Below are 25,086 nucleotides of genomic sequence, written 5' to 3'. Positions count from 1 at the left end.
TATTATTTGTTTGATGGTCAGTGAATGCTTGTGTGGTGTAGTCTGTGAGTTAAACAGGATGAGGAGCGTGAGGCCGCATCTAAAATACAACTACATTTCATATAATTTGATTGTGCGCCCATGTCTCTTCTTTGGCAGCTAACAGAAGAGCAATAGCATGGGGTTGTGATCTTATCTAGAGCCTGTTTTGCTTTCCCTTGGGCGATATTGGTTATTATCTCAGATTGAGACAGTGGTCGGCTTTATTACCATGCAGCCAAAAATATCAGCTTGCTGCTATTTTTATGACGTCCAGATGCAGTTTAAATTACACGCCACATTGATCGCGACCATACATTTTGTGCTTGCTCAGGTATCCTCGATCTTTACACAGTGACACCGTGACTATTCTGGGAATCCTATTTCTGCAAATATGTCAAATATATACCAGACAGCAGCCTCATCCATTGTTAATGAAGCTCCAAACAGAAATATTTCCACGAATCAGACTGCTCAAATGACTGATAGCAGCAGATATGACTCCACCTGGGATTACTTAGCAACCGAAAGCATGACATCATCACTTTATGTAAAGAATCAGATACTATGATGTCATCTCGCAGGAAATTGACCTTGGCGGAAGAAAGTGATGTGGTTGGTTTAATGTGGATATCCTACATGAAACAGGTTTGTTTGCTGTTGGTTTTTGTTTATTAGTAAAAGTAATGTAGGTCATTCATATTTTAATTGTAAGCTGTTTAGCTTTGTCTGTTCAGATTTGCTTGTCTCCCGCTATAAAAATGACACGAGGTCTGCATGCCGCGTGTCTAAAGACTGTTCCCTATGTAAATGCTGCCATCTGCTGTCAGAAGAGAATTAAAACCGTAAAAGAAAAGTAAAGTAGGAAGCAACATTTTAGCCTAAAATGGTAGCTTGAGGCGCTAACCCAGTGTAGTAGAGAGTAGCGACAGTTGCAACACACTTTGCATTTCCCGCAGTTTCCCAGAGACAGTTTTTTTGTGGAAACCCAAAATTTTAATATAATAAGCCACATCTATACCAGGCCCCCACTCATATTGTTATGATATTTGTATATATAATATGTCATTTAAATTTGAAAAGATAAAGTCGAATGTTGCAACCCACCCCGAGCAGAGAGACGGTTGCAACAACGCAAGGGGACAGTTGTAACATTTATTGAAATTTATTAATCAGTGGCACCCCCAGAAAATTTTCTTAGGGTGGCACTTAAAAATTTTATTCAGTGTAATGTAATATTTTTGTTTCTATTAAATGAAATAAAGAAATTTTAATGAATTCCATTAATCATTCTTGAAATTTTACAGTTTATTCCTTGAAATAATTGAGCAAGTACATGTACAAACCAAATAAAAATCAATATCTAGTTTAAAACACATTTCATATATATATATATATATATATATATATATATATATATATATATATATATATATATATATATATATATATATATATATATATATTCAGTTATTTTTCACTTACTTTTATTGTAAAGCATATAGTATATGCCATGTCTAAAATTAATGAAAATTAATGAATGAATTAATAAAACAAACAAATACAACTGTAACAATAACTGCATACACACACACTCACTTTACATAGTCTAATAATATAATTTATCCATATTCCTTTTTGAGCCACAATATTATTAATACAGCTTATTCTATTGATTTACCTTAAGGTAAATGTTAAATTGCCATTGTGTGTGTGCTGTCAACGACGATTGGGGAGGGGCAGTGAATCAGCTATTTCAGTAGCACCAATTGATCAACAATAATTTAGTGGCTGCTATTTATTTATTGAAATGTTGTGAATTTACGTAAAAACATTTAAATTAATAATATCATATTGGGGTGGGCACAGGCGTGGCAAGAGTTTACACAGAGTTTACCTTGGGGCACCCCTGGTATTAATAAAAAAAATTCTCATACATCAGGTTGGATTTTGTTTACTGTTTGTTTTGGTAAACAAAGTTAATGTAAATTTGATAAATTGTTAAATAAGTTAAATCATCCATACACAGACTACAGTGCTCAGCATATATACAGTAAGTACACCCCTCACTCTTTTAAATTCATATTTTTAATAGGAAGCAATATTATATTTGTGCATATAAATTAAATTAGTCTGTATTGAAGCCAAATCTGGAGCTTATCTGACAAAATGATATTGGTCCAAAAACTAGTACACCCAAATTCATGTTATAGAAAAATATTAAATGCAAAATGAAAGAAGCAAAAACTATGATATATGATTTTTGATATTTTGTAGGTTGTATTATTGTTGTTCTCCGTGTGTTCGCGTAAGTTTCCTCCGGGTGCTCGGGTTTCCCCCACAGTTCAAAGACAGGCGGTACAGGTGAATTGGGTAGGCTAAATTGTCCGTAGTGTATGAGTGTGAATGAGAGTGTATGGACGTTATCCAGAGATGGGATGCAGTTGGAAGGGCATCCGCTGCGTAAAAAATGTGCTGGATAAATTGGCGGTTCATTCCGCTGTGGCGACCCCAGATTAATAAAGGGACTAAGCTAAAAAGAAAATGAATGAATGAATTTAGCTTGAATTTAATTGTTTTATCTTTCCATTTGAAAATATGTTTGGTGACTAAAATGTCATTTTAATAAAAATATCTGTTTTGTTTAAATGCACCAAAATATATTGCCTGAGAAATGGAGAAAAATATTCAGTTTCAAAATGGACTCAATTATGCTGAGCTATGTATGTAAAGAACAAGCAACAACCAATTATCAGACGTTAAAAAAACTGAACAAACATATATTTTTTACTGAAAATCTAGACTGAGCCTTTACTAAACTACTTCTATGAATTTTGAAATTAATTAATTAAACGAACAAATAGTTTTTTCAATTACATTGAAATGATGATAAAATTAAAACTGTACATTGTTAATGTGGCAAGCATTTCAATGATTTTTGAATTTGAAATGATTTTGGCACGGAAAACACATTTTCAAAGCAGAACATCTGACTTCAGCATTGTTTTTCAGATAAACAAAAATGTTCACTTGGCATGTTTCTTAAATATCTGTAAACATATAATGGTATATTATTAAATTTTCACATCTGCCCCCTAAATGCTAAAATAACCGTTCTGATAATGCCCACGGCACAGACAGACTTCTTCTTTTAAAATCTAGATTAAAGACTTATTAGTAAATAATATATACGCATGTATCCCATAACTGTATGCTCCATCTCATTAAATACACTCTATTAAACTCACATAAACTGCTATTATGAGCAACAGCTATGCTATTTCTTTTTTTGTGTGCTCTCTTTTTCGATAGTTTTGATAGATTTCAGTAGGAAATTTACAAAATGTCTTCACAAAACATCATCTTTTTTTTATACTCTAATGATTTTTGCCTTAAATTATGTATATAATTTTGACTTATATAATTTTTTGGCCATTTTGGCTATAAAACGAAGGCATCTATACACATATCGTTTCTAAAAACAGTCTGGAACTGAGTGTCCAACAGCATACATGATGTACTCACTGAGGAACTACCTCTGAATGCTAAATGAATAAATTTCTCTGGGTATTACAGACCTCCCTAACAAACTTTCTTTAGAAACAGCTTCATTCAGAGAAAAGTGCTTGGCTTGAGCAAATGTCAAGATCAACTAATCGTCCACATTAGTCAGTGTGTTCCAGACTTCATCATCACTCATGTGGATGGTGAGCGTTTCACAGCAGCACATGGCTGGGCAAACAGAAGGCAGCCCCTCGCTTCTCCTTATTATCCTTTCTTTCCTGTGTAATGAGCCTTAGCCTGATTACCTGATGGAACAAGCTATTGAATATTCCAGACTCAGACCCTGCAGGAAAACACTGACTCACAGATCCACAAGGTTAAACATTCTCCAGCTCCAGTCACTTCTGAAGGCTGCAAACACTGGCACATTTAAAGTAGGGTACGAATTATTGACAATCAAGGGGGGCTCAAGTTTTTGGGTAATGTTTGTTTAATAAAAGCTTTAGTGAATCAAATGTAGTATTTATTGAAATTATTTCAATCTAATTCATTATTAAAACATAAACGTTCAGTGTTTTGAGAGAGCTAACTTAGAGTAGGCTAACCTCTGCTTACTTCAGATGATACTTTAGGTCAAACTTTAAAAATATATGCATCTAATTTGACTTTAAGGATAAATCTAGATAAAATCAGCCATTTTACAATAAAAAAAAAATATTTTAAACACTTGCAATAAATTTCTAGCGATTATGCATTCACTACAGTATGATCTGTTATAGGGGTGGTCAAATGTAGATTTATATTATCTACACTGTAAAACTCAAAAAGTTAAGGTACTGTAACTCAAACCGTTTGAAGAAACAGATTTGCAACAAACCATTTAAGTTCAACAACTATTCCTAATGAGTACTGTGAACTTAATCCATTTGAGTAAACGAAGCAATTTGAGCACAGTAAAACCCGATGAATGAAGAAAACTCAAACCAACTGAGTGCTGTAAAACCCAATAAGTAAAGGCAACTCAACCCATTTGAGTTGAACTAATCTATGAGTACTGTGAACTTGCTCCCATTTAAGTTGAAGTATTGAGGTATTTAATTAACTCATTACCTTTAACACTGAGTTCAAAACTTTTTTCAAATGAGTAGCATTACCTTGCAGTAAATTTTGAATTAACTGCACTCATTTCATTGGATAAAGTTAACTGTTGAGTTTAACAGAGTATTATTTGAATTCATAATACTATTATTTAAGATCCAGAGAAAACCATTTCTCACTATTAAAGGGCTGAAACCATGCTTGACGTCCTTCAGGGGGATCAAGCGTTAATTAGAGGCCTCTTTTTCCTTTAAAACACTGATAATCAAAGGTTACACCTGGGATGGCCCGTGTGGGGCCCACCTGGTGTGGCCTGCAGTATTATTAATCATGATTATACTTTACATTTAATTACAGCAGTACCATTTTTAAATGTTTTTTTTTTTTTTTTTAAACGGTGACGTTTGATTTATCTTTATTTTGCACCTGTAAGTGTGATATTGTTCAAACTATTTATTGTGTTTAAAGTGGCTGACAATAACAAATTTTCGTAATAATAAGATTTTATCTACCTCGTTGTGAACTGTGCAGAGCTGTAGTTGCTTATTTAGGCCTACCATGTATTTCAATACCAGTCATCATGGAGGTACTTGGAGAGACAATTTTTTCTGAGGTGGTATTTGGTGAAAAAAGTTTAAGAATCACTGGTATAAACCATTTCAATGTGGTGATGTCATTGGCCCATAAACTTTTCCTGCTTGTTATCAAACTATTTCATAGTTTTATCAATAACAAAAGGCAATTCAATCATAAATTAATTTTAAAAAAGCTATCATAACATTATTTTTGAATATGTGGTTCTTCATAGATTCTCGGGAGCTATAAAATTTGTAAACATAAAACAGAAAATACATTGGGACCATTGTTTTTTTTTTTTAGCATCCCTCAAAATGGGCTGGGTTGGCCTGCGTGGGGCCCACCTGGAATGGCCTGCAGTATTATTATTTATGATAATACTTTACATTTAATTACAGCAGTTTTCTTTTAACGTTTGAGAACAGTGCCATGTTTAAATAATTTTTAAAATCACATTTTAATTTAAACGTTGACATTTTATTTATCTTTATTTTGCACTTGTGTGATATTGGTCAAATTATTTATTATGTTTCAAGTGGCTGACAATAATACATTTTTATAATAATAAGATTTCATCTGCCACGTTTGTGAACTGTGCAGAGCTGTAGCCGCTTATTTAAGCCTACCATGTATTTCAATACCAGTCATTATGGAGGTACTTGGTGAAAAAAGTTTGAGAACCACTGCTCTAAATTACATTTTATTTTGAAATTGTTACTAAAATGTCATCCTTACTTTGTAGAAGAAATTCAAATATTCAATTTTACTCAAGCACATAACTTTAAAGCTGTCGCTGCACTTGACTGATAAGACTTTTTCTTGAAATGTATTTCTTTGTTTTATTACGTAATTTGTTAGTTTCAAAATGATATAGTTAGTTCATGTTTAAAATATAACAAATGTACACAAACTTTTTTACTTCATATAAATTTGTTATATAAAATATTGTTATATTTAAAATATAACAAATGTACACAAACCTTTTTACTTGTATTTTTAGCTACATGTAATAGAGATAAAAGTGAACTAACACAAAATTTGGGCATATACAGTATGTTCATTTGTGCTTGAACCACAGAACTTTGTATGCCGTTTAATTTTAGGGTTGTGTTTCAATGTTTTGGGGCTCTATAAACAGGCCTATATTTTTATGCCTATGTCTATTGGGAAAGCAATCAATGATTTCAAACTAGAAATATTTGTTAACTTAAATTTAGAAATGTTGAGTAGCAAAGGAGATCATGTCTAAACCAGAGATGCCCAAAGTAGGGCCCGCACATCAAAATTTGTAACCTTTGATTTAGCCCACCATTCCATCTGAACGGACAGTGAGAATAATGGAAAGGGTTGGGCCTTCAACACGGAGACTGTCGTTTCTAATTTGACGTAACCTTTTTTTTAATAGCTTTTTTTTAGTTATCTTATTTGGAACAAACTGAAATTAAAGGCTTTAATTAAATGTTGTAAATGATTTTTCAAATATAGATACTGTCACTCGATGGATAGAAAACTATGCAGAAGACATCTGTGAGCGAATCAAGGCAAAAACTATGTAATTCTGTTATAAATGAGATTGTTTTGTTTTGTACTGTAATACGTTCATTATAAAATGCCACAAATACACTATTAGCTCATATGAAGTCAATGTTTTCTAGTTATTTTTAAACATAATTAAATGAATTAGGAAATAAGCCACGGCAACAATATTTACCTTCAGCCCTTCATAAGATGGTCAGTGTTTACCCATGTTTCACCAAATGAGGGTGCCAGACTAGTCAGAAAGATTCAGGCGAGTACTTTTTATCTTAAGGAATAAAAGAAAATTCCTAATAATGACAACTTGTTGATTAATATAAACAAACTAGTCTTTATTGAGTAGTGTTTTATTAGGATGCATGTTTACAAATATAATAGGGTTTTCAGTGCATAGTCATCTGTTATTTTAATAACTTGATTTAGTGGTGTTTTTTTTTAAGGTGCTTATGCTGTCCTTTCAAGTAAACATTATCTGATTAAATATCTATATTTGTGCAGGAGAAATCATATATGCCCATCAATATGTATGAACATTTAATTTGTGGCATTTTTCATTGCAATTACTTTTAAAATAGGAAGCAACATAGTTTACACGTCATGCACGAAACACAGTGACAAATAAAATACCACAAATAGATTATTAAAATAATTTTATTTTGTACATATTTAACATACCTAATTACAATACAAAACGTATGAAATCCCCAAACACATCCAAAAGAAAATCCCTGCCGTCTGAGCTGGATGTTTTCCAGGAGTTGAGTCTAAATACGGCTCTGAGCTGTTGGAGAGCTTCCGTCACTCCCCTGCCAGAGATTTCATTAGGAATTACATTAATAATAGGAACTGTTTTTTTAAAGTGTGCACAGTGTGATCCATCAGTCATTTCAACCTCCACACATTACCGTAAAAGCATTTATAAAGTTTCACTGCCAGGAAACAAAGTCCCACTACAGTCTGCAAAGACGACTTACTTTATAAAATCACAACAAAATCAAAAATAACGCTGTGTAATCATGCAACTTCAAGCGTCAACTGAGTGCAACCATCTACCTTACTATGAAGAGCTTAAATGTCACCGCGCATGCCTTATCAAAAGTTAACAAGAGCCCCAGCTGGAGACGAACGGGTTCAATTTCAGACTCCTGGATTACTGATCCATTCTTACTGTGTACACCGGTGAAGAAGCAGGCGACAGTGGGCTTACCAGACCCACAGCCTGGACCCTTTGAATCTACAACGAGGATCTGTTTGCACAAGCCTGATCAAGGTGGATGAGAAGAGATCTAAAAATGGAGAGCCTCGGATTCAAAGAGCTCAATGTCAGTCAAGCTGTGTGTTTAAGGTCATTGCCCAAAACCTTTAAGCAGCGGTCAAGAGACAGTGACATGATAGAACAAACCCAACACCCTTAATATACGTCTGAACTTCAAAAGTGATCAAGGAACAGTGTTTTGAAGAATATAGTTCATCATATTTGGTGGTTTTGAAGCTCCAGCTCATCAATAAGCACCAGGCTATTTAAAAGAGGCTCGCACCATCCTGCCTTTCAGTGGTTGTGGTGGTCTGTAGTTGTTCTCCATTCGATTTCGGTCTTCTTCCTCCTCACCGTTAAACAGAAGCGTGCGAAACTTTCCCATCTAAGATTAAACAACATTACAAAAAAACAGCATGAAAAACAAGCTCAGGAAAAAGAAATCAACTCTAGTTCGGTGTCTTATATAAGAGGCTTGATACTCCATGCTGTGAATCTCCTGAGCTTTTTCCGCTTATAGCTCATCAATCATTTTAATAAGCTGTAGAAGATCAAAGTCTTGTGGCCTCACGCCAGTCACACTAGGCCGCTGCCGCAACTGTGTCGCCAACATGGTAAACTGCTCATGCTTGCTTTAATGCAATTTAGTACAAAGTCTGAGAGACTAGTACACAGCCGGAAAACAAATCCACAGCAGTCTTTTAGATGGACATTGAGTGGAGGGTCTGAAATGTAAATCTCATAATAAGAAAAGGTTAAAGCAGAGGACACATGCAACAAAAGATCAGTGAGAGTTTGAAAGAATTCTCTAAATCTCACTTAAGGCTCATTCACATGTGTCTTTACATTCCAGTGTGCTAATTCTCATTGTTTTTCCATGTAAACACATGCTTGATAGACGAGCATGTCTGTCACGTTGCGAGCGCAGCAGAGCAAGCGTTGAGTGTTAAGCACTGCGTGAGTGTTGTTTCTAATCTGAACTGGGGTAGACCACAACCAGGTGGAAAAAAAATTAAGGGTGCCTTCACACCAGTGAATCGATTCATTTGGTCTGAAACAGGGATTTAAATTGTTACAATGTTGCCCTTTGTTCTTGGTGCGGTTCGCTTTCACATGGCAAAGTTTCTAAACGGACCAAAAGAGCTAAAACAAGTCACATGTGAGTTAACTCTCCTTACATTGGTCAGAGTTTCATGGTTTATTTTGTCCCGCTCAGCTGTCAAGCGTCCTTGTTTTAATTTATGGCGATGAGCAATAAGACATTAAGCGGAAAGCTGCGCTTTAATTTTGAATGGTGACGTCCACAGACATCGTCACCAAATATAAATCAGAGGTAAGACTCTCTCATACAGAGCCCTTGGCTAGACTGCAGTTCGGTAAATGTTCCTAACGGATAAACAGCTCTCGTTATTAGTTCAGCATGCTTTCATTTTTGTATTTACCATGAAACGCACATTAACCGGTAAGAATGACATCCCACTCTACTCATAATTCATTAATTAATTTTCTTGTCAGCTTAGTGCCTTTATTAATCCGGGGTCATCACAGCGGAATGAACCGCCAACTTATCCAGCAGGTTTTTATGCAGCGGATCCCCTTCCAGCTGCAACCCATCTCTGGGAAACATCCACACACACATTCACAGACACACTCATACACTATGGACAATTTAGCCTACTCAATTCACCTGTACCGCATGTCTTTGGACTGTGGGGGAAACCAGAGCACCCGGAAGAAACTCATGCGAACGCAGGGAGAACATGCAAACTCCACACAGAAACGCCAACTGAGCCGAGGCTCGAACCAGTGACCCAGCGACCTTCTTGCTGTGAGGCGACAGCACTACCTACTGCGCCACTGCTTCGCCCCTACTGATAATTCTCTCTTTAAATAGCCATATATGCCTATTACATAGGGCTCGGATCATTTTACTTTCTCACTACAATCGATCCGCTCCAGAGTTCGTTTCAATCGAGTCGAGACCACGACATTCAGGCTATCTCAGACTGATTGATTTGGCATGGATCCGAGTGCGATTGCTGGTTTCACATATACCAAACGAACCGTGCTAACTTGGCAAACGAGACAGATTCCAAAACAAAAGTCTAGGTGTGAAAGCACCCTAAGAGAAATTTCTAATTCCTTTGAAAAGCCAGGTGAGCTTTTTCATTATGTAGTTAATAACACAAGATAATCTTCATGGTATTGACATGTTTTTCATGTCACTTCCCGTGTGCCGTTGGTTGTGAGATGTAGTTTGCGGACTGAGACAAAAATGTGAGCGTTCCTCCCTATTGTAAAGTCATGCAGTGTGAACCCCCTGTCACTGATCCATCCTACAACGTAAACACAGCAGTGACAAAATGCTAGCACAGATAGTACTGCAGTGTGAAAACATCTTTGACACGACTACTTTGAAAATTGTGGGGTATTAACTCGGCATAAGCAACACATTTAGTTAAAAAAAGTGACATAAGATTGCAATATTACTTTTCCCCAACCTTGTTTAAGACAAGGCTACTTGTAATAGCACTGTATGATTTGAAATGACTTTTTAGTCAAAATTCCCTAAAACAGAAGTGCCTCCCATAATCTAAAATCTAAAAAGACTTAAAAAAAAAAAGGTGACATTTTAAAAATGTTGCATTGTCTCAAAAAAAGCCTTTAATTACAGACTTTAAAAACGAATAGGGAACCATTATGACTTTTTCACAAGAGATAAAATAAGTCTCTGATGTCCCTAGTTTCAGCTTAAAATACCTAACAAATGTTGCTTTATAACTCTTGAAACTGACCCTATTGGGCTTTTATCCTAAATGACACTTTAAATTCAAATGAGATTGTGCTGTCTTTTGAAAAGATGATGGAGCTACAAATGCCCGCGTGTCAGCATAGCGGCAGATTAAGAAACAAGAATAATATCCTATACAATGAGGGAGAAATCACCACTAGCGGCTGGGCTTTCTCCTTTTGAGGACATATAGGAAGAATGTCAAACAAAGTGTTTCTGCAGACTGTTTTTATCAAGTGTGATTATAAAAAATACAGTATTATCATTAGAGGCTGGCTATATTCACAGACTGTTTCAACACAACTGTGTTAAAAACCTTTTATAAAAGTGATTTTTGCATAATAAGTCCCCTTTAAACCTTATAACCACTGTAATATTTCATACTGCTTTTTAATATTAACAAATACTAGAATCATTTACAAATCCACATCAACAGCCATAAAACCAGACATTCAATCACATCAGCAGAAATCCTTTCTGGCTAGATCCACAGTCATCGCTGACATATAGGGATATTGTGGATTATCCCTAATTTACATCACTACCAATGATTTTGATTCAGCCCGAGAGTTTCCCACATCCATCTCCCTCCACAACCATTCATTTTCATAAACCGACATCTGTCAATAGACCAGATGATGGCCATGACAAACACTAGCAATACCGTTTCAGAAATAAAGTGATAATCAGTTTGCCATCTAATCAAAACTTGAGAAATCATGTGGCTCACCTGTTTCTCTGACACATAAATAGGCTCTTTCAGCACAATCCACGTGACGCTCTCATACAGCGGAGGAGTGGTGAGAGAGCCCGGGTATGTCCAGTACTCAAGACTGTTTGGCAGGAGGCACTTAGGGTTAAAGCCCTTAAATTCAGCAAGGCTGCCCTACAAGAGGAAAAAAGCATTCATGCAAGTACTCTACTGCTCTGTTCTGATTATTAGAGGTCATCTAATATGAATGGACAAATCTCCGAAATTTAGTCTTCTTTGGTACTGATATTTGGTTGTGCTCCTTAAGAAATCTACCTGTACATAAAATTTAAGGCAAGTAAGAACAATGCAAGTAACTGCATAAAATAAAAATGTTAAATATAAAAAAAATAAAAATGAAGCAGAATAGCCATGTAATTCAGTAATGCCAAGTCAAAAAAAAAACAAAAAAACAAAAAAAAATAAAAAAAAATAAACAAAGAACAACAAGGGTCACTCATAGACACCGTGAAAGTGGTGTTCATTTGAATGCTTAGAAAATCATTAACATATTTCAAGACAAATATTTCCAAATTAAATCACATGCAAAGAGGCATCTGGGTGTTTCCAAATTCAATCAGATGCAAAAAGGGGATTAAAGTAGTGCTTTCCTAAGACCTTTATTCATTCATGCCTTCTGTCCGAATTGATGCTTTCCCATTAAATGTATATAGCTTACCTTGAATCTAACCATATACAAGGCATCTGTTATTTGATGAAGAGCTCTGTGCTCATCACCGGTCTGAAACAACACAAAAAATAATTAAACACTTTTTTAGAATAAAGATCTGCATGAAACACCAGCATGAAAACAGTTAGTAAATTCCACAAAGGCAAAAGTTGAAATAAGGAGATGTTTGCAATGAAAAACATCATGTTTGCTTTTATGTTTTGACTTAATTTGCACACGAACAGAATTGTGCCTGAAAATAAATTATGATTGGTTTGAGCAACACTTTCTCTTTTTAAGCACCAAAAAATGTGACATTTTTAAAGTATAAATTGAAAAAGATGAATAATACAACCTTTATACCACAATACTAATACAAAAGTATTAGTTTATAAACATTGTTTTTATTTTCTCCTAAATAAAAAAAGAATAGTGCTAAAGTACTTTATTCTTTGTCTTAAATTCCTTGTACGACAAAATAGGTCCTTTAATGTCTATACTGGATCCTAAATTTCTGGTTTTACACACATTATATTTTATAACAGTTTTAGAGAAGGTAAAAATTAGAAACTATTAATTGGGTTTATGTTGCATTTAGCATTGGTTTCGTTTTTAGGCATTATGTATGTTTACATGGACACCAATAATCATTTTAATATGGTTAAAACAATACCATGTAAACAACGATTTCTGATTAATTTAATCCGATTAAGGTCATAGTTGAACTAAACAGAAATCGGATTAAGACATGTAGAGTTTGCTGGTTTTAGTCGCAGTATTGAAGTGCAGTATTGACATGCAAGCACTGCAATCAAATTATTGTGAAATGCAAAGGGTTTTTTTCCCATAGGGCGTGCGGTATGAAACTCTATTAAAACAACACTCCTCCAACAGTTCATACTCGCATCCAATATCTCATTAATCAAAGGGAGCATGAAAGTGACAGACAGACAAGACAAATAGACATAGATAGACACAAGTCTTAAAGGAGTCCAGACTCCCACTGAGACTAACTTCCAGAAAGATGCCAAGCACCGCCAAGCCATCAGGGGCAGCTGCAGCCTCACTAAAGGACTTGTACTTATTGGCATTCCAGTGAACCAGGTGAAGCTGGATGGAAATAAAGAGAGTGTTCATGTCGCAGGATTGTGATAATGAAGACTGTGTAAAAAAAAACATTAGAGCAGAAAGAGATCCCGGGATCTGCAGCCTCACCTCAGAAACAAAGGTTTTTCCAGCAACTGTATGTTCGGAGCCACAGCAACCCTTGCTTCCCCAGTGGAAGTGAAACTGTTTAAGCCTGTACATATTTTCCAGAGGACCTCCTGTAATCACTGCACAAGAAAAAAAAAGTTTAAAGGGATGGTTAACCTAAAGATGAAGATTTTACTCACCATCAACTGGTTATTTTTCTGTTGATTTTTCCCCCTTGAAGAATCAAAATATCTTTTTTGTATTTTTTTTTTTTTGTGTTCAACAGAAGAGAGAAACTCAAATAAGATTCAAACCATGGAGGATGGAGGGATTATTGGCTGACATGTCCCTTTAAGAGACCAGTCGCACAGAATGCATTGAAAGAAGAAGAACTGGATTGAAAAGCAAATGCAAGGTGCTACATTTAACTACAGTGTCATGCCATGTCAGATGCTGCAAAGGATGCGAGACACGTCTGTCTAACATGTTTACATATGAAAAAATTATGGAAAAGCAGCTAAAAGGGATAGTTCACACTAAATTTCAAATTGTCATCATTTACCTTAACTTGTAACAAACCTGTTCAAGTTTTGTGATAGAATTTTTTATATGAACAACACGTTCTCTTAAAACGCAGACAGAAGCAGTTTGATACTGGCCAAGGCCAAAGCCTGATACATTGTAGCACTCCAAGTCAGGACTTAGAAGACCACAACAAGATCTTTTCTTTCCCACTCGAAATGTATTTTCCTGTACTTTTGCACAAAGGTGAGTGTATACTTGCTGATGGGTATTCAACTGTCAGTTAAAAGACTGAGACACAGTCTTTTACAGTCACTCTCTCTCTGTGTATAACAGGTGTCATCCTGCAGGATTATTTTAATAAACTACCTTTTTGCTTTGCTCTGACCCCTGTCTGACTGAATTTTAGCAGATTTCCACAACAGTTTCGTGCTCCTATTGAACACAATATAAAGTTGTTTTGAAAAACTGAAACGAAAACCAGTAACTTTTGATGTCCATGGCATTTGTTTTACCTACTATGGAAGTTATTGCTTGGTTTTAATTTTTAAGCTTTCTTCAAAATAACTTTGCGTTCAACAGAAGAAAGAAACTCATGAAGGTTTGAAACCACTTGAGATTGAGTGAATGGTGAGCAAATGTTCATTGTTGGGTGAACTATCCTTTTGAATGCAAAACTGTGTGAATGAACCTTGACTTGCATGTAAAGTGGGCATCGCTTTTTTAAAGAGTCACTCAGAGTGTAAAGAGGGGTAAAAACAACAATGACCTGAAATTGCTGCTGTGTGTGTGTGACCAAACACTAGATACAGTTTCTACAAGTTACTCAGCTACATTTTTTACTTAGCCCGACATTAATGCAGCTTCTTATCATACAATGTCTTGTGCTTTTTCCAGCCGGTAGCAGAGTGGCTTGCTTAGTACATTTAGTGAACCTGTGATGGTACGAAGCAGCACAGCATCATTACAGCACAGTAACTGCACTTGAAATTCAATCAGTTGGCAAGTAACCTGAAGGGAGTTTTTTTTTTTTAGATAGTACCATGTGCTCAATCTAAGTTAATTACTTTAACTAGCTACATTAGTTGCAGTGTTGTACTTTGACTCTTGACAGTCTGATTGTTTAAAACCGTAATAAACCACTGAGCATTAACATCGTATAATTTTATTACACTTTCCGTTTTAAATCCCAAATATTTTACTTAAAATCTTCACATTTTTGTAATAAATGTCTTTGAAAAAAGTAATTTCAATGTAACTAGCTACTTTTAAGAAGTAATTTGTAGTGTAGATAACTATATTTAGAAGTGCAGTTTGACTGTAGTTTAGTTATTCTTTTCTCTAATGTGTAGCTGTCTCCAACACTGCACGTAACACAATGTAAAAACACATACAAAAAAATCTATCTGATAGCACTGGAGACGAGGGTCTGTCTCTATCCTTTTTTTTCCACACTCTATACTCATTTTCTCAGTTATTTTCTAGATGTATTTCTCACAGATTACTTATCATCAGTTTCAAACACATGCAAATGTGGAACACCAAAAGAAATGCAAATAATTTTGCTGTGTTTCGCAAATTCTGACCTGTGAAATCATATTGAGGACATGTCACTTCATCAATAGTAAAATAATGTACACTCAAATGGCTTTATTTAATGGCCAAATTATTCATGTGTTGCTACAATCTTCACTCTGTAAAAACAAAACAAAACGTAATGACAAAAAGTCAAGACAACAAACATGTATGTTGCTTTAACTTTTTTTAAGAAGCTGATCAGGTTTTAACTAAATTGTTAAAGGTACAGAAAGTTTAACTGTATATATTTTTAGTCAGTTTGACTGATGAAGTGGAGCCAACAATAAAGCTTCAACCCCAAAAAAAAAAAAAAGGCAGCAATATTTTTTACACTGCAGCTAGTCAAGGGTCTTTTGAGGAAAATTAACATTTCGATCACACACACAAAACTCACAGTGACCTTGCATGAAATGAGAGATTTAATGAGAGGAAATGAGCAAGGAGAACTAAACCAAGCTGTGTCGTTCACCTATCAGATAGTGACAGAAACATTTCTAAAGCAGTAATATTGTCAAGCCACTGAAACTAACCTGATCTCTCATCGGTGTCAACAAACTCCACCACCACTGAATGGCCATTGTTAGATATGCTGAGAGAGGTGCAGTTGTTGTAAGACAGTGAGATTGGAGACAGTTTGGAATCAAACACAGCTTCTGAAGGGACTATATCAATCGGTGACTGGCGATTCCCCTCAGCTATGGGATAATCTTTGTGCCATGCCGATGGACCTAAAAAACACACACACACACACACACACACACACACACACACACACACACACACGATGCACAACCAAATGGACATTAAAATTGAGCACAGTGATTAGAAGATATGGATGCATATGGGTCTTATCACTATTTATATTAAGATGTTATATGTTTGACTTTTTCTATGGGACTATCTATCTAGTAACTTTGAGGGAAAATATGATTAATAATTATTATTAATAATTCCAAACAAAATCTAAAACTAAACAGTGAATGATTATTAAAAAAAATTCATTTATCTTATATCTTCTAATATAGCATATATTTTATGCTAGGAATGTCTGTTGTTGTTAAATATTAATCATTTTTTAAGCTTGCATAAACAAGTTACAGAGATGACATGTTTTATATTGTTGAGTGTGACCAAACAACATTGTCTTCCAATGTTTGTGTCAGTGAACTGTATTGTCTTAATATCTCTTCCAGCCTGTTATGTTTAAGCAGCAAACGATCTCTTTAGAAGATCACTGGGCTAATCCCGCATTAACAATAGATTGGGCAGCCAAATGTTACACTAAATCTAAGGACAGATGACTAGGCACATAAATGGATGACTGAACAAACATATAAACATAAAACAGCTGCTGGTCAATCTAGTAGAATCTGTCTCTCTGTTCTTGAACATAACAATAAAAACACACTCTAAAGTTTTAGTGAACAAGAATTTGCATATCTCTAAAATCAAGTCCTGCCTTCAAGAACTGTCAAAACAGTAAAGTCTTGTGTGCTATGACAGTTTTGACAAACAGTACTTGAAGATGGGACATGATTTTAGCACACCATATCTAGCTCACAGTCTGACAGTTAGGGGTGGTGAAGGATGGTCTGCTCAAGCAGTCAAATAAATCCCGTCATAGAGGTACATCTTTCTAAAGAGAAGAAAAACTATTATCTTTATGGTGTATATAGGAAGTTCAGATGCAATTTTCTTCAAAGATTTGCATTTTTCTCAGACTTCTATGTCTTGATTTAGTCCTTTCACTTTAATGGTAAAGAATAGGTTATTTTCGGCATTGTTAACATGAAATAACTGAATATGAACATAAAAAGCAGAGAAAAAAAAATGCTCATTGTAGAAAAATAAATTCTAGATGGCACTTAGAGGTTTTTGCATCTGAACTCCTCATATAATGTTGTTGTTGTTATATTGAAGATTGTACAACCCAAGAAGGAAGGGAGCATTCAACAACAATGAGGTAAAATCGGTTTTATATTTGCACATTCTTTCAGTGATAGCTCCATACATTGTTTGCCATGGTACTTTAAATATTCCGACTAAAATCACATGCAAGAATGACTTCAAAACAACATTAGCAGCACTCTTTCATTTTCTGTGAACAGTACTGCTGTACTTTGATGGTTGCTGTTGATTTCACTATTTAGAATTTTTAATTAATACTTTTCTGAGATTATATTATTCATGAGAAAGACTGAATGTGCGAAGAACTACCTCAATTTCAACAACACATGATACATCAGCCAGATAGAATAAATTCAAAACACAAACACACAAAAAAATAACTTAAATGTAGAAAACAAAAGCTTCAGAATTCAGGGCAAAAAAATAGCCAGTAAGAATAGTTTTTGTGTTGATGTTTTGTTTTTTACTGCATCTAACCGGTAGAAACATGTTGTCATAAACTTTTTTTTTTTTGAGATGTACTTAGCCTAGCCTGCATGGCTACTTCATCAACTAAAATGATAAGCTGTGCGATGCTTAAATCATAAAATTGTAATCCAACATTCCTAATGCATATTTTTAAACTGTATTACATAAATATTGTTGCCACAATATGACTCATTTTATAAATTGCAAGACTTTTTTTCCTCCCATTTTATTTTATCTTAACTCGCTTCAACAATGTTATTTTTGATAACTGTTTCCAGGCTTTAGGACAAAAAAAATCTTTAAAATATGTGCAGAGTACCACATGCAAAAGTTCACCAGATACGGTGTTCTGCGGTGGTCAAACTGATTTACACAACGACTTTAGTTTAATGGCTTCTAGTAAACTCGGAGATGTGGATTCGGAGGTTATTAAATTGGCACACTTACCGTTGTCCTCTCCGTATCCCCAGTGATGGCCAGTCATTGCTCCTCTTCTCTGAGCAGCGTGTGAGATGTCGAAAGAGCGCAAGTGAGGAGTGTGTGGAGGAGTGTGTGAAGAAATGTGTGTGCGTGTGTGTTTGTGTTGGCGGGTTGAATATACTGACAGCGGTAACACAGGTGAAGGAAGAGCGATGATTGACAGATGAGCTGATCCGCTCCGGCTCCGCCTCCTCTAAAGCCGATTGCGCTGTCGAAGACTTCTGTCTTCATTTGGATACTTATCATCAATCTTGTTATTTTAACTGTAGATTGCAAATGAACGAGTTTTTTTCACCTGGTGAAATCCACTGAAAGAAAGAGAGCATCATTGAGTCTACTCATGTAGCTAGGTGTAAGCAGGGATATTGATGTAGATATTTTGAATAGGTTATTTTGGTAGTGTTTTGCTATCAAATGAAAAAAAAAACATATTTTTTATTATTATGTAATGAGACTTGAGAACTGATAAAATCCCCATATGTCAATGAAATGAGTACAAAGGAGGAGGAGGAGGAGGATAGTAGAAGAAAGAGGGAAAAGTATAGGCCTAGTAAAATTAGAAACACAGGCTTGGTCAATATCAACAAAACGATCATTACCAAAATAGAATACTCTTTCTAAACACTGGTATATAGCCTAATTTGTAAGATGCTGAAAACTAGCAAAATGAGAGCAAGCAGAAAGCACCAATTATATTTACATTTGTCACAATATAAGAAAATCTCTGATGAACTTTATCATTAAAATTTGCTATGACTTTTTGCTATGAATCAGTGTTAACAAAAAAAATTGCAATTTAAACAATGTATTAATTTAAAAATAATGTTTGTAGTAAGCCACCTATTTAGTTTTTGGTATGCACAAAAGCAATAAGCCTAAGGGACCCTCATAAATCACCTCTTCCAGTGAATCTCTGTCATGAGTAAAACGTTTTCTGAATCAAACCTTTCAACTGGGTCATTGTATTTTTCAGGATACCTACCTGTTTAAAGATGTCTGCTTGAGACACTTACCTGTGGCACTTTAAAAATTAAGTTGTCTGACATCAAAGCTCTGTAATCTGGGGCAAATCTTAATTAATTGGATAAAAACCCCAAGTTTACTATGCATGAAGCTGGTATAGTCTATGTTCAAATATATCTCCATTTATTTTGAATATTTATTGGTGACTTTTTTTAGTTTTTTTTTTTTTTTTTTGAACCCTCAGATTTCAGATATTTGCGTCTCATCCACATGCTATCATATCATAATGAAGAATACATCAGTAAAAAGCTCATAGAATATAGATGAATAAGGATGTCTAAACGCCAATAACAAATTGAAAATTTAAAACTTTCTTCTTTATTGTGTCTTCTGTGTAGTGGTCCCTGTGAGACACATTTATTCAACAGCTTCTGCTACAAACATCTCATATACCAAGTCAGAAGTCAGTCAAGAAGTTATTAAGATTGTTGTTGAGTTGTTGAGATTCTGTGCATTCAGAAGTGTGTGATTTGAGTTTATAATTTTAAAATGACACGTATTTCTTAAACAAAAGCACATTGATCCACTTCATAAGACATTCGCTAACCCCTTGGCAGTGTATGAATTAAATTTATGACAGAATTTTGCACTTTTGGAAAGCTCAAAAGAGCCCCTACACAACATCATTATACAGCATGGAATTGTTTTATTTTATTTTATTTTTTGTTTTTTAAACTACTTTAACTGATTTCATCTGAAAGAAGAATGCCAAATACTGAGGACGGTCTGAGGGTGAGTAAACTATGGGGTAATTTTCATTTTTGGTGAACTATTGCTTTGAGATTTTTTATTTTTTTGCATTAGTTGGAGGCAAAGACTAAAATTAAAAGTTTAAGCCATGTATCATCATTGCATCCTACAATTTTTAGACTTCCTGAATCTGCCAAAAAAAGAGTCTGTTACCCTTTTTAAGCTGTTCCTTTATTTATTATTAGTCATTTTGCAATATTCAAACTATTTACACCGACAGGCAATTAGTGATTGTGGGTTGTTGCAATACTGCTGCAAGACACTTTTTTCCAGTCAAATAACATATTGTAGTGAGCAATGAAGTCATACTTTGTCAGAATAGTAAATAAGCTGTGTGTAAAAACAGCTGTGACAGCAACAAAACATGTAACACTAGCAAAACTGTGATGAGACATTTACTGGCTGCTTTAACAGCTAGTGTTACTACAAAAAACAATGGTGCAATGTGATGCAATAAAATTAACGTGTTTGGGTCAAAGCTGCTGTCTGAGACACCTAGCTCAACTAGAACTGTAATTTACAAAATGAATGAGACAAAAATAAAGCAACATGAAACACAAGCTGTTAGATTTCAGAACCAAACAACAGTTTGTGAACAAATCATGCAGCACAGTTATTGAGCTGTCAGTGCAGAACAATAAATTGACAATAAAGGCAGATAAATGAAACCAGAATGGTCAGTAGGGTTGTCCTCTGTTTTTTACACATATTTAAAAAATAAGATCATTTACAATATATTGCACATTTGTTGAACTGCAGTCAAACTATCCTGCATTCCCCACTGCATCTGTACTGGACTTTACAATCTTTTTTTGTTTTGTTTGTTTGTTTCCAGATTGACACTGAGGAGGTGGATATCCTCAGGCAAAAAGCTGTCATGAAGGTGCCCAGTGTTATTTTTTCTCTGCCACCATGCGACTGACTGATGTTCTGAAACGTAAGTTCACGGCGCTCAGGGGGGTGGAATTGTGAAGTTTGACTGACAGTATGCGCTTTTTAATGCCTTTAATTTGTTATATATTTGTTTAAAAGACAAGCAAACGTAAAGTGTTATTAATAGCATTGATTTATCTAAAAAAAAAAAATCCCTCCAAAAAAGTCACTTCCGAGTGTAATTACAAAAAGGGCATGTGTTCTGCACTGGTTGAGCTCTACCTGTGCACGTGGAGACAAAAATGTGTTATACAGTAGAAATGGCTATTAACATAGTGTGGAGAACAGAAGCTGTTCTTTGCTCATAACTGGAATGTTTTTTTGGGAGCATTCGCTTTTCTGTGCTGATGGTCTGCACTTCAGCAGAGCTGGAGCTGAACTACTGTCAGACAACATTTCCACTAAATGTCTCTCTGTCTGTCTGTCTGTCTATATATGTATATAGAGAGAGACAGACATATGTGTTACATATGGGACATATATGATTCTGACATACATGGGACATATATATTAGTCAACATTTGACGTGGATTAAAGACGTTTTTCAAAATTGTCCCAAGACAAGAAAGGTGTTGCTCAATAGTTTTAGGGCGAATTTGGGTTTAAAATAAAGGTTTTCATCCACTTCAAATGTTGACCGCTATATGTTTCTGGCAGTGGGCATTTATGTTTCTGACACATTTGGGACATTTATTTGTGATACGTAACATATATTTGTTAGACATATATGGGACATAGGGGGTAGTGGGGTAAAGTGAGACTTTACATTTGCTCCCCTCCAAGTAAGCTAATATTATATATCAGTAAAATTTATACGTTTCTCAATAATTCAGAATGTTTCCTGGCAATGGAATTCATCAGCCTGTATTTAGGATAAAGGTCTGTAAAAATATGATTGTTTTAAAAAAAGTTGTCTTGTGTCTCATTTTACGCCAGTGTCGGGGTAAACTGAGACAGACCAGAGAAATCAAAGGGGTACAGTGAACCAGCCGGGGGTAAACTGATCCACTCACTTTTTTTCACTTTGGAACTACCATAACAATGCATGTTGTAAGAGTCTGAATCCTGACAGCTAGCTTGACAACCACACATTTCAGAACTAATGTTGGACTAGTCATTTATGGATTGGGGATTGGTCAATTAACTTTGACCAAATCAAAATATACATTTTTTTTCTAAACACTTGAAAGTAACTCTGAACAAAATCAAAAACAGTAATCTAATCCAAAATGTTTTAAACAACATTCTAATGACAGATAGAACCAGTTACATTAAGCAGTGGCTCTCAAAGTGGGGTTGGGACCCCCCGAGGGCTCACGGGACAATGAAGAGGGGTCGTCTGGTGATTTCCAAAAATCAATTTATTTTTATTAAACCATAAGAATTGCCATATTTTATCCATTACCTACTGAAGAGAAATAATTTGTTGTTTTTTAGTTACTATGTACTATATTTACTATAGTAGCTTAAAGTTACTAGTTCTATTGGATTGTGACCTCTGGGGTAATTAAATTATGTTAAAGACACCATCACCAAATGACACCATCATATGCAGCAGATTGATTTTATAACACCAGGTTACACTTTCTGGCCCATTTACAGCACTGACATACAAAAAATAAATAAATAAGCGAAGAATAGACTCGGGTCTATTGGTGTGTGTGCGCTTTTGCATGCACGGTTTCAGTATTTATAACCACCTCAGAGGATATTGAGGGTTGCGAGTCACTGGCATTGTCATTTTGGGGGTCGCAGGCTTAAAAGTTTGGGAACTCCTGGATTAAAGGAGAACACAGGACCCTTAGAGTCTGCCATAGTGTGTGGGGGTCAGAGAAAAGGACAGTCAGAACCAGATAGTACAGCTTAGGACACAGAACACATGACTACACCCACCTGGATTAGAACATCAGCCTACTGTCATACTCTACAACTCCCACTCTTTTATGTTTCCTTGGTTTCAACCTGATTTCACCAAGTAGGACATGTTCCTAGATTAACATCTATGTTGATCCTGGAACAGCATTCCATTTAGCCAAATAGAATTAACGGATACGTTTACAGTTAACTTTAAGTTTAGACTTACGGTTAGATGTATGCAGTTCTACATAATTAATATCAAACTATTAATCCCCTCTGATTTTGGGAACACTGTACAGTTATGGGTTTAGTGCTAGGGAAGTGTCACAATCGCTTTTCTCAGAACTGCTTACTATGATTTTCTTTTGTATTGCATTCTTATTATATTTTTCCTTGTATTGGCTATTCGTTTGCTTTTCCCCTGCTAGTTTCTTTTGTCTTGCTTTACAGTATTAGCCTTTTCAATTGTCTGCTTCTCAGGAGTATCAGTTAGGATGGCTGTCTTCACACACTTTCATTTGGATTGTGTTCTGGGGACATTTGAGAAGTGGTAGAATTTCATGAGGAGACACGTATCCAGTTTGGCTGAAAACACATGGAACATCCATGTAGACCATGCACAATGACTGGATTAACATCAGTAAGTGAACTATCTGCAGTTGGGGTCATCTGCAGGGGGTGGACCATCCAAATGTTCTGCAGTGGCAGGCTCGAGCTTAGGGTTTGGCCAGTCTGAATCCATGGATGGTGCAAATGCATCATCAAGAAAACGGTTATACAGGAAAAAAAAAAAAAAAAACAGTGGACTTAAATCTAGAAGTGATGACCCCTACTTTATTCTCCTTACACTGGCTGCCTGTTAAGTTTCGTATTGAATTTAAAATATTACTTCTCACCTATAAAGCTTTAAATAATCTAGCTCTGTCTCGCTACAATCCAACTCGCTCTTTAAGATCTCAAAACTCAGGGCTTCTGGTAGTACCTAGAATAGCAAAGTCGAGTAAAGGAGGTTGAGCCTTCTCCTTTATGGCTCCTAAACTCTGGAATAGCCATCCTGATAACATCCGAGGCTAAGACACACTCTCTTAGTTCAAAACTAGATTAAAGACCTATCTGTTTAGTAAACCATACACTCAATGCATCACTTAGCGGGTTTCCACAAAAGTTTCTGCATCTTGCTCATATACACTATGAACAGCAGCTACGCTAATTATTCTCTTTATTCTCCATTTCCACCTGGGGATACTCATCCCGAGGTCCTCAGATTATGTGGCGTCATTGACTGGATCCAAGACCAGGGACGTGATGATCCCAAGGTTTCCGTATCAGGGACCAGGCCGTATCCTGAGCAGCTGCTGCGCCGGTCATGGAGGAGTGGAGAACATGAGACTGATTCCAGTGACGCTCCAGGGACAGACGAGTCTTCACTGAGGCCAGCTTCCAGCCTCCACCGCTGAGAGTGCAGCTCTGCACAAGACTTTTGGCCAGCGGAGAAATTAAAATGGTGGTGCCCAACTGAGTCTGTTTTATCTCAAGGTTTTTTTTTTCTTCACTTGCCTCGGTGAAGTTTTTTTTCCCTCTCTGCTGTCCTCACTAGCTTGCATGGTTTAGGATCGGCAGAGCTACCCATCAATGAATTTGCTCTTCAGTGTTTGGACTCTCAGTAATGATTTTAAACCACACTGAACTGAGCTAAACTGAACCGAACTTAAACTCTGAAATCTGAACTACTCTGTTCCAATTACTATGACCATTTATATAAAGCTGCTTTGACACAATCTACATTGTAAAAGCGCTATACAAATAAAGCTGAATTGAATTGAATTGAATTGAATTGAATTGAATGTTGTGTGGTGTCACTGCTGACATAAAGGCCTCATTCACAAGTCCTGCAGTCTGGTAGACTAAATTTAAGTTGTTCATCATGTCTCACTTTACCCCACTGCCACATTTTAGAAAAAAAAATGATATTTTGTAGCAGTTGAAAGATTATGTGCATTTTAGTTCACTTGCATTTACATTGATTAAACTCTGATGTGATATGATGGGGTGACCTGTGCCTCGACCCCCACAAACTGATAGGTGTGAACTAAATGACCCTTTTACAATCTCAATGGGTATTAGCAAAACAACAGCTGAAACATCTGAAGAGGGTCCTGCTGAGCTTCGTAAAC

General features: G+C 35.7%; 1 protein-coding gene and 1 long non-coding RNA gene across 3 annotated transcripts; one reads left to right on the top strand and one right to left on the bottom strand.

Moving 5' to 3' along the window:
• Positions 1 to 316: 316 nt before the first annotated feature.
• On the top strand, positions 317 to 24,746 carry LOC147836090 (uncharacterized). Of its 2 annotated transcripts, none has more exons than XR_015496125.1 (3): positions 317 to 666; positions 20,958 to 21,059; positions 21,992 to 24,746. It is a non-coding gene; the product is annotated as an uncharacterized LOC147836090 (long non-coding RNA). The 2 variants fall into 2 exon arrangements; XR_015496126.1 differs by lacking the exon at positions 317 to 666 and adding an exon at positions 20,077 to 20,104.
• Positions 7,368 to 18,446, bottom strand: ca7 (carbonic anhydrase 7). The gene is made up of 7 exons (NM_200813.1): positions 18,317 to 18,446; positions 16,024 to 16,221; positions 13,415 to 13,533; positions 13,214 to 13,309; positions 12,209 to 12,271; positions 11,509 to 11,664; positions 7,368 to 8,372 (listed from the first exon to the last, which is right to left on the bottom strand). Exons 1-7 carry the CDS (start codon positions 18,351 to 18,353, stop codon positions 8,250 to 8,252), a joined length of 792 nt encoding a protein of 263 aa, NP_957107.1. The 5' UTR covers positions 18,354 to 18,446; the 3' UTR covers positions 7,368 to 8,249.
• Positions 24,747 to 25,086: the final 340 nt, after the last annotated feature.

The sequence above is a fragment of the Danio rerio genome, chromosome 7, assembly GCF_052040795.2.
Source record: "Danio rerio strain M-AB ecotype USA chromosome 7, GRCz13ab, whole genome shotgun sequence".
NCBI lineage: Eukaryota > Metazoa > Chordata > Actinopteri > Cypriniformes > Danionidae > Danio > Danio rerio.
Note: the sequence above shows the minus strand (reverse complement) of the source record. Positions and strands in the feature narration are given on the sequence as shown.